This window comes from Poecilia reticulata, linkage group LG20 (genome assembly GCF_000633615.1).
Source record: "Poecilia reticulata strain Guanapo linkage group LG20, Guppy_female_1.0+MT, whole genome shotgun sequence".
Classification (NCBI taxonomy): Eukaryota; Metazoa; Chordata; class Actinopteri; order Cyprinodontiformes; family Poeciliidae; genus Poecilia; species Poecilia reticulata.
The window spans coordinates 1,023,901-1,034,561 of record NC_024350.1 but is presented as its reverse complement, the minus strand read 5'-3'; the positions used below and the strand labels follow the sequence as shown (position 1 = coordinate 1,034,561).

General features: G+C 42.7%; 1 protein-coding gene across 7 annotated transcripts in view; it reads right to left on the bottom strand.

The window, feature by feature from the left end:
* The window catches only part of arhgef4 (Rho guanine nucleotide exchange factor (GEF) 4), an 87,765-nt gene extending 82,645 nt beyond the window's left edge, over positions 1 to 5,120 (bottom strand). For 3 of the 7 annotated variants that reach the window (XR_536409.2, XR_001776031.1, XM_008438227.2), the window contains exons 1-2: positions 5,008 to 5,115; positions 4,500 to 4,769 (exon numbers count right to left, since the gene is read on the bottom strand). Coding sequence is in view for 5 of the 7 variants with exons in the window: in XM_008438227.2 (XP_008436449.1) it covers positions 4,500 to 4,769; positions 5,008 to 5,095 (358 nt within the window). In the remaining 2 variants the exon portion in view is untranslated. Of the gene's footprint in view, positions 1 to 4,499; positions 4,770 to 5,007 lie in introns of all 7 variants that reach the window. The other 4 variants (XM_008438225.2, XM_008438226.2, XM_008438228.2 and 1 more) reach the window with 3 other exon arrangements.
* Between the last annotated feature and the right edge of the window lie 5,541 nt (positions 5,121 to 10,661).

Sequence of the window (10,661 nt, the reverse complement as noted above, 5' to 3'; positions counted from 1 at the left end):
AATTTTTTTAACACTGAAAAATATATATATTGAAAATTTCGTCACTTTGAAATAGGAATGTGAATTTTTTTAACAAATGAAAATTGCAAACGTGTACAAATAATGATACTGAATTTTTTTTTAGGTCAAAATTGTATTCTGAACTAATTTTGAAATTGAAAAAGTAAGCGCAAATATACAACATTCAAGTTTCAAATGCATTTTTTATTCAAATTCTGATGGCACATATTTACTTCCATAGATTCCCCTCTGTTCTTACGTCACCGCACTTTCTGATTGGCTACCTGTCACATTCAGCAGGTTATATTCTTGTTCCCAGTCAGGAAAAATGCCACAGGCTGCAAGAAAAGTGCCAAGACAACCCAAATTGGGTATATTCAGGCTTTAGCGGGAACACCAACATGCAGAAGCCTTATCTGTAAATTAGGGTTAGATGCTGAATGGAACCCAAAAATAATCTTAATTTATTACAAAAAAGTTAAAAAATAATTAAACAATGAAGAACTGGGCCCAAAAACTGAGGTCAACATAACAAACTCCAACTCAGGTAGTAACACAAAGAACTCAAGCACAAAACTGACCTAACAAACAAGACATGAGGGGAGCTTAAATAGTGGCTGATCAGATCACTGCTGACACACAAGGAGTAATTAAACATACAAAAACTTAAACAAATACTAATCAATACAACACCAAATCTTTAAATTAAACAAACATTAGACTGAAACTACCAAATAGAAGAAACATTAAAGAAATGGTCAAATTAAACTAAAGAAAACCAAATTTCCCCGTCCCCTGGCCAACAAATGGAACGACCCTCTGAGGAGGTTTGCCAGCCATATATGGATGTCAATTAGCTGGAGCTCTTCTGTGACCCTCCAGCAGCTCCAAAGGAAACTGGTAACTCAAAACAAATAAMTTAATTTGTTGCTTTTAGCAAAAATATAAAGAACTGACAAATAAAGTTAACTAAATGTGTGCACTTCAAATAGTTAACTAAAAAGTCAAGCTAATGAAAATAATTTTCAAAAATAAAAATCTAAACTATTCACTAATAAATGTCTAAATTAATGTTAAGGATGAACAAAAACTAACAGTTACCATTCAGGTCTGTGTGACAGTAGGGTCAGCTGTCACAGACAGATAAGTCTGATGCTGGCTCAAAGTCACATTTTTATTTATTATTTACGCAAACCACCTGTCACTCACATTCAAGCACTGCTCTGCATTTTAAACCTGTCTGTGTCTAGAATAAGTCTGTCAGTGGAACAGCAGCAGCACCTTAGTCAATGCTGTGGTTTAGTGGGACGAGAGAGTAATTAATAGCACATTGACCTTAAGTCTGGATGCCTGTACGGCAGGGGTCATCACTTCCAGTCCTGAAGGACCAGTGTCCTGCAATTTCTATATGCATCTCCACTTCAACCTGAGTCAACTATTAAACTTTTGATACTGAGGAAATAATTGTTGATTCAGGGACTTGTGTTTTTGGACACCTGTCCTTGAGGACTAGAAGTCTCTGCGAAGAGGTTGATTGGAGCTCCACTCCCCCCTATCCAGAACATTGCACACAGACGCTGCTTAGCCAGAGCAAACCAGATCCTCTCTGATTCCACCCATCCTCTCCATGGTCTGTTCATCCAGTTGCCGTCTGGCAGGAGATTCTGTAGCATCCGCTGCAGAACAGCCAGATTCAGAAATAGTCGTCTCCTACTGGCTACCAGATTGCTCAACAATCCCATCATGAAGACTGTCTGAGGCTGTTCAAAAAATACTATGATATATATATTTAGCAAAACATTATTTGTTTTTTATGTAATTAAAGGCACACTTGTGTTTCTGTGTGTGCTCCGGTGGCCAAGTGATGACATTTCATTGCCAATTTCACTTATGCTTCTTTGTGCATTGACAATAAAGGCGCTTTCGCACGGAACGGAACGGTTTCGACCGTGTTCACATTACAACTTGCGACCGGTTCCACCCGGCCCAATGGAACCACAAGAGCTAAACTGCAAAGTCCTCAAGAAGTTTCTTCGGCCTCCACATCTCATAATTTCACAACAGTTTTATCTAAGCACCTTTTCTGCCAGCAAACAAAAATAAATAAATGAAAAAGCATGTTTATAAAATTTAATTAATAAAATTAAAATCAATTTAGTGGAGTTTACATTTTGATCAACTGTTTTATTTATAAAATTTTGCTTTTTTAACAGTATAGACTTTCCTTCAGGGACAAACATATTTTCATGAAGTGTGAAAGGCTTATATTTGAGAGCATATTGGAATATGTAAGCTAATTTAATGGTATACGTGAGAGATTTTGATGGTATACTGTATATAAGAGTTTCAATCCCTTTGGGAGTTACCTTCAGGGAAATTGCAGTTCCCATCTCCCACACAGCACCAACACATAAAACAGTACATGAAATACTTAAATTAATGGGGTTTTGTTTTTGTTTTTAATACATTAACAGCCCAACAATAGTCATTCTGTTTCTATTGTACTCCTGTTAGCCCTCCTTCCAACCTCCAGTGAGGAGTTGAAGAGTTTCATTGTGTGACGGACAAAGGAGTTCCTGTCTGTTGGTCTTGTACTTTGGAAGAAGCAGTCTCCCACTGAACCTGCTTTCCTGGCTGCTGATGACAGTGTGCAGAGGGTGGCTGGTGTTGTCCATCATAGCCTTGAGTTTCTGTAGGATTCTCCTCTTTGCCACTGTTGCCAGAGAGTTCAGTTTTGTGGCAAACACTGAGCCAGCCCATCTGACTTGTTTCTCCAACCTGGAAAGGTCTGCCTTAGAGATGCTTCCACGGCAGCACATTACAGCAGTGGTCCCCAACCCCCGGTCCGTGGACCAATTGGTACCGGGCCGCACAAGAAATAGTGAAATATTTCTGTTTTATGTATTATTTGAGTCTGGAGTATCTTTTATTTTGAAAATCCTTCTCTCGGTTACTTGCGCGCCAACACTGAGGCCACAAGCAGCAAAATGAGCAAGAAACAGATCAGATGTTTTTGGGCCTTTTCCCCTTCTTTGCAAAGGGGAAAAGGCCCAGAGAAGAGACAGGAGAATGGATTTATCCTGGACCGGCTGGTGAGTCCCACATTACAAGCCGCTCTGCGTAACATGCGGCGACCGGCTGCTAATGAGGCAATGAAGCTTCAAGCTGCTTCGCCACGTAGAGACCAAGCAAGCTGTGGATATCAGTAACACTTCAGGTGTCATTGTCTCTCATCACCCCCTGATGGACCATCTGGTTGCAGAGAAACAAGCTCAGGGCTCCGTTAGTCATTATCGTGAGTTAAAATTTTCACGAAAGTAAAATGTTCGTTTTTGTGGCGCTTCTGTATCTTATTTTGAAGGGATATATAAACGTTACCATAGTGACCAGAGTCAGAGCGTTTGGGCTGCGGTCGTGAGTCTGCGATAAAAACTCCAAGACAACCCAAATTGGGTATATTCAGGATTTAGCGGGAACACCAACACCTCCAAGGCCGCAGAAAAATTGTCCAAGTTTTGACCGGTCCGCAGTAATAAAAAGGTTGGGGACCACTGCATTACAGGACGCTGGCGACAACAGACTGGTTATACAACGCCAGCAGCTTCCTCAGATGTTAAAGGATCTCAGCCTCCTCAGGTTGTACATCCTGGTCTGAGCCTTCTTATAAAGCTGCTTGGTGTTACTTGTCCAGTCCAGCTTGTCCAGCCACAGACCAAGATATTTATAAGTCTGCACAAACTCTACCTCCTCCTCTCCAATCAGAACTGGTCGTGGACTGCTTCTGTCCCTCCTGAAGTCAATAACTGAGAACTATAACCAGAGCTGAGCTGTGATCAGCTCTGATTTCCCTTTCTGATGTCAAAGATATTTTAAGAAGAATTTTATTGAAAGTAAAAAGGAAAAATCATATCAAAGTGAAAAAGTGCTGTTGTACAGGAGAACATCTGATTGTATGAAAAAGATTTGTGTTGAATTGAAGAGAACTATATTAAGTATTGTGAGAAATCCTATTTTTATTAATAATATAAAAATGTAATTGATCTTCATGTTTCTTATAGGTCTGTTGGACTGCACAGTCTCCACAGTCTGTGTGTGAATCTTTGTCTTTGATGACTGCTAAACTAGTAAAATAAAGTGAGCTAAGATGCAATAATGGAATGAGACAAACTGACTGGGGAGCCTCACTGACAACACCCAGAGGAGGAAACTGCAGCCAGAGATCAGCACTGTGTTTACAAGGGATGCTTGAGATACTTTCTGGCTCTTTCTATAGTCAACACAGTCTAAACATGAGCACATTGCCTTCATTTGCAGTGAGCAAAAAGCATACAGGATACCTCACGCTCCATGAAATGATGAAGGCAACGTCTCAGAAGGTTGTCGTTCTAATACAGAGGTCAAATTAAGTGCAGAGCGTCCATCAGAGGAAAAATGTTATCTGCAAATTGCTTATCTGCAGTAAAGGGGCATTATAACCGTGACATACGCAAGACCCTTACCTGTGGTGGAGTGCAGACTCTCCAGGCTCCAATAGCGAGACAGGACCCCCCTCAAAGTGCTGCCCAAGCTGTCTCCTCCTCCTCTGCCTCCACCCATACATGCACCCACACCAAGACCTCCGTCCACCATGCCATCCATTACAGGGCTCACTGGGCTCCCTCTGTCAGACTCGGACCCTGGTGACAGTCCAGAGCTGCCGCTGCCGATGCTTCCACAGCTGTCCCCAGGCAGGGGCTCGCCCCCTTCCAAGCCCTGCTGTGTCCGCATCCCTGTGAGGATGCACAACAGAGAGGGGGGGACAGAAGTTCGCAATGAGAACTTAGGGGAAATAAAAAGATGCAGGAGGTTTCCCTTTCCCAAGAGAAAGAGATTGAAGCAGAGGAGGAGGAAGAGGATGGGGAGGTGGCTGGTCTGAGATCTGCTACACTATTTGTTGTGATAAGCCTCTGCGATCAACCTGCTGATTTCTCCGCCTATACACAGAACAGGAGAGTCGTAGCAGCATACCTCTCCTCCCTGTCACTCCCTGCACTTTCAGCTGCGCCCTTTCCCTCCGTTGCTGCATCTCCTTTTCTCTGTGCAAATTGATCTGCATGCCTTCATTTCCTCACAAAGCTCTGTCTCGCATGCACACTCCCTCTCTCACACAAGCTGAAATCATTAGGGGTCCCGCAGGGGGATTCGTGTTGCTCGACAGAACTGCTTGCCTGATAGTGACAGAAAGACTGGCTCACAAACGCAGGATATACACAGACCAGTGATGTGCAGTGGGGCTCATGGCTGGTGAGGCATCACTCCTCTAGAGTCAGATGTACAAATCTACAGTCCAACATAGAAGCTTATATTTCAGTTTTGACCTTAACTGATTAAAGCTTTTAATTATGCTTTAACTAATAATTCAACAACATGATAGGAAGAAAAAGAAAAAGAAAAGAAAGAGAAAAGAATATACAATGTATTATATAATGTATAATACATTGTATATTGTTTTATTATTACTACTTACTTTACTTTAAATTTGCACATATATGCATAATATATAATCTTATACATTATATATTAAAATGATTTGATTTCTGAAAATGTAAATGTTTGTTTAGACTCCCCACTCTTTTTCCAAATTAAAATTGTAAGCTGTGTATGAGCTTACCTTTATTTGTATAGGAAGTCCATGCACCTATCCTTCTCCACAAATATCTATATCACTCTGTTGTAAAAAGTCCTTTTTCTATCTAATTTTCCTTTCATCTTTAAAATCTGGAAGCCAAAGAGGAGAGTTACCTTAAACAGTTTTATTCCAACTTTGTTTTCTATGTTACTCAGACTGTTTTCAGTCAGCAGATCCAGCTGCTGACGGGATCTGGGCTGGAGGTGAGCAGCTGTGTATAGAAGTTACTGCAGAACCTCAGCTGCTAAAGAAAGACTCGGCTCAAAGCATTTGGAGGTCACAAAATATCACACACACATCAGCAAAAATACTGTACCAATAATTTGAACCGCAGCATAAAGACATTCCACAATTTTGTCTTTATGCTAATGGTTTGTTGTAACAGCTGGAGCAGTTGCAGAGGGAGTTGTCCACCTACATTTGTTTGCTACTCACCTGAGTGCTTGCTGCCATACTCCAGAAGCAAGAAACGAAAAAGGGGATCTAGAGCCGGAGTCCAGGCTCGTTTGAGATGATTGCGCAGATTTTTGGCTGGTCAGTGGTGTCCACCTCGATGTCTGCGGATTGTGCCATCCAGCTTTGAGTCGGACAAGTGACAGGAAGCCGGGCTGGTGGAGTCCTCCACCTGCCTATCATCGGCATTTGACTCGCCTTGCATGGATGGAGGCCTACATGCTCACCAACAGAGTTCTCTTCGTCACAAACACTCCTCTGCGTGCCGCTGACTATGGATGCAGGAGATGCTAATCTCTCGTCTCTGCTACGGCCCTCCTCAGCGTTCGCTCCATCACTAACAAGTCTTTTGCTGTGAGTGAACTGTTTACGAAGGAATCGCTTCATTTTATGTGTTTAACATAAAATGAAGCGAATGAACAAATTTTGTTCATTTGTGGGAGCTCTGTCCAGGAAACTGTTCGGTGCTTGCAACACCCCGAGAAGGGCGGCGAGGCGGTGGACTAGGGGCCGTGTGCAGACTGGTTAATCCACCACCTTTCTCCACTTTTGAGCTACAAATAATGAAAGTTGGCTCTTTTAACTTATTTTACTGTATTTTAGTATACAGACCTCCAGGCGCGGCTGGAGAGTTTTTATCTGAATTCACTGAGCTGCTGTCCTCCATCATCAAGCTGGAGAACATTTTAGTTTTGGGTAATTTTAATTTACAAGTTGATGATGATTCCTGTAAGGCGGCTGCTGACCTTATTTCCATTACTGAGTCCTTCCACTTCACTCAACATGTACATGCACTCACTGTAAAGGCCATAATTTGGACCTTGTTTTCTCTTTAGGCCTCAATGTGGAACATGTTCATGTGGAGGACATTTTCTTCAGTGATCACAGTTGCATATATTTCAATGTGTCCTTCAGCCCTGATCCTGCTCCTCCTAGTCGTTCGATCCAAAAAAGGATCGTAACTGATCACACCTGCTTCCTTACTTTTTAACTCCTTGGATATGGACTTAGCAGTTTCTTGTTTTAACATTTACTGTAAGGACATTTTGAACTTAATTGCACCTTTAAAACAGAGCAATGTTCAGTGTACAACCATCCTTGGATTAATAAGGAAATAGTGACCTTGAGGAGAGTATGCCGGAAAACTGAACGTTTATGGAAACCTACTGATCTGGTGGTTCACAGGCTCCACCTTAAAGACCTGATCAGTTCCTTAAATGAGATTATCAAGAATGCAAGAGCCAGTTATTTTGCTAATCTCATCAAATCAAAAGGACGAAATCCAAAAATCTTATTTGACACAATAAAGAACATTGTTTCTCCTCTGTGTGCCGATCGATCGGCCACTGATCATAATCGGCCGATTTCCGTGAAAAAGTGTATGATCGGTGATCGCAATCACGGTCTCTTGTTGCCGATCACACAAACCGATCACCTGCATCTCATTTCTCAGCCTGCCTGTGCAGCTGGTCTCCTCTTTCCTTCACTCTGCACAAACGCGCAGCAACAAATCCTAAGCGATGTGGAACTATAACGCACTGAGTCAATGGGGAAGTTTGCGTGTTGCGGCAGAAAATTGAAGCAGGTCAAAATGCATCAACACAATGAAGCTAATACGGCATAAAAACAATGCCATACTTGACGGAGTTTGGCTACATCGAGGCTCACTGCAGTAAAAAAGACATATGGAGGATCAGATAGCAGGTAAAGCAGCGCACAGCTACAAACACTCACCCGGATTAGATTGACGGTCGGAAAGCTAAACAAATAACCCGCAAAATATACACGTGTATATTGGGATCTTGGGAACCAAGATGGCGGCGGTGTGTGTGGTGGCTGCTCGTCTGTCGTTCTCTCGTTTGGTTGTGTTTGTACTGTTTCTGACCTGTGTCATCTGCAGAGCTGAGTCCCTGCTGGTGTATGATTGCAACACATTACTAGACCTCCAACCTGTGGCCCAGGATATGCTGTTATTTGATGTTGCTGGCCAACAATCCTTGCCCCCGCTTCTGTCGGAGATTCCGAGTCACCTGTTCCGGGTTCCTGCACTGCTTTTACGGCGGAGACGTCATCGTCGTCGCGGTAGATGAAGTGGCCGGCTGGTGAAGCTGAAGTTTTACCTGACGTACTGTTCTCCTTTTATCCGACTGTCACATGGATCGTTTCTGGGCTCTCGGGTGCCTCGGCGTTTCTTGGATCCCGTCGATGTCTGCTTGGTGCCAGTGGTCGGCGTTCAAGCCTACATCGCTGTCCTTCCCGAATCAACATTCACCGACGGTGTCTCCAAACCCTCAGACCGCTGTGCCGGGTTTCCCGACCTGTCCAAGCCCAGGATCCAGTTCCTGTCAGGATCGGCCTGGTAAACGCCAGGTCGCTTGCGAATAAAACTTTAATTCTTCGGGACTTTTTTAGTCACTAAAACCTGGATTTTTTGTGTGTGACTGAGACATGGCTGAGTGTTGGTGAGTCCAGTGCTCTAGCTGAGCTTTTACAGGCGGACTGTTCTTATTTTAATTCACCACGGGCTTCAGGGAGAGGAGGAGGCACAGCGACGGTTTAAAACAGGACTACAAATGTAAGCTGTGTTTTCTACAGACGTCTTTCCACAGCTTTGAGTTTACGTCATTTGAGATGAGACACGTAAACCCAGTTTTCTGTGCTGTCGTCTACCGGCCCCCCAAATATAATAAGTATTTTATAAGCGACTTCTCTGACTTTTTATCTGGGATTTTAACTAACTATGAACATGTTCTTATTGTTGGAGACTTCAATATACACGTGTGCTATATAAGGACTTTTTAAGCCTTCTGGACTCTTTTAACCTGGTACAGGCCGTATCCGGTCCTACACATGAGCACGGACACACACTGGACCTGGTTATTTCCTGCAGTCTGCCTGTGACTAACCTGGAAACCTGTGACTCTGTGTTCTCGGATCACCTGCCTGTTTTATTCASTGTTACTTTGACACCAACTGCAGTTAAAACTCGCTGTCGGAGTATTAACCCTTCCACTGCCACTCAGTTCTCTACTGCTTTTCTTCAACTCTGTGGATCATCTGACTTCCTCCACTCTGATACAGAAGAGCTCTGGTCCTGGTTCTGTTCTTCCTGTGAAACCATCCTGGACTCGGTTGCTCCATTAAAAACCAGGCAGCCAAGGATTAAACCTGAGCCTTGGTTTAATGACAGAACTTGTGCTGCAAGGAAGGAATGTCGCCTTGTTGAACGAAGGTGGAAAAAGGATAAACTGTAGGTTACTTTTCAAATTTTAAAAGACTGTTGGCGTCTCTATCAAAGCACAGTTAAAGAGGCTAAAACGGAATATTTGGCAAATATCATTTCCTCAAACAGCCATAACCCACGTGTTTTATTTAACACCATTGACTCTGTGCTTCATATTCCACAGAATGCCTGTTTGGAAGCGTCTCCTGATGTGTGATAATTATCTGCGTTTCTTTATTGAAAAGGTTGGTAGTACCAGGGCTCTTATCACAGCTCCTGACTCTGACCCCTCTGTTTCGGTCCTTGCTCTGCTGCTTTCACTCAGTTTGAGCCTGTGACTGTTTCACTTTTAGAGGATGTGGTTGGCCACATTAAGCCATCAGGTTCCCCCCGTGATCCTGTCCCTCCACCATTTTTTTAAAGATATTTTATCTAGCATACTGCAGCCTGTTCTTGCACTTATAAATAGCAGTCTGTCCTCAGGTGTGTTGCCCTCTAGTTTTAAACATGCAGTAGTGCAACCATTGCTTAAAAAACCTGGCCTTGATCCGACTGTTCTAGCTAATTATCGGCCGATTTCTAAGCTGCCTTTTCTTTCTAAGGTTTTAGAACAAATTGTGTACTGTCAGCTGACACAGTTTTTAGATGACAATGGCATTCTGGAGGTTTTTCAGTCAGGTTTTAAAACTCCTCATAGCACAGAATCTGCTTTAATAAGAGTTTTTAATGACGTCCTTCTTGCATGTGATTCTGGTCTCCATGTTGTTCTGATCCTACTTGATCTAACTGCTGCCTTTGATACTGTAGACCACCACATTTTAATATCGCGATTACACCACGTTGTAGGTATTGATGGCACTGTTCTTAAATGGTTCAGGTCTTACCTGGAGGAGAGAACTATTTCAGTAAAAACTAGTGACTCTGAATCATCTGCTGCTTCAATGCCTTATGGTGTCCCGCAGGGCTCAATTCTGGGCCCTCTGCTTTTCTCACTTTATTTACTGCCTCTGGGTTCTATACTTAGGAAACATGGGATTTCATTTCATTGTTATGCTGATGACTGTCAGATTTATTTGCCCCTGAAGCAGAAGGATGTCCATTCCATTAAACATCTCCTGGCATGTCTTAGTGATATTAAAGCTTGGTTGGCCTTGAACTTTTTAAATTTTAATGAGAATAAAACAGAGGTGATGGTGTTTGGATCCAGTGGCTCCTGTGAGTCCTCCTCTGTTGACCTGGGACCTTTGGAGGCATATTTTAAACCTGTTATTACAGATCTTGGTTTTAAGGTGGACGGTGATTTTAAACTGGACAGCC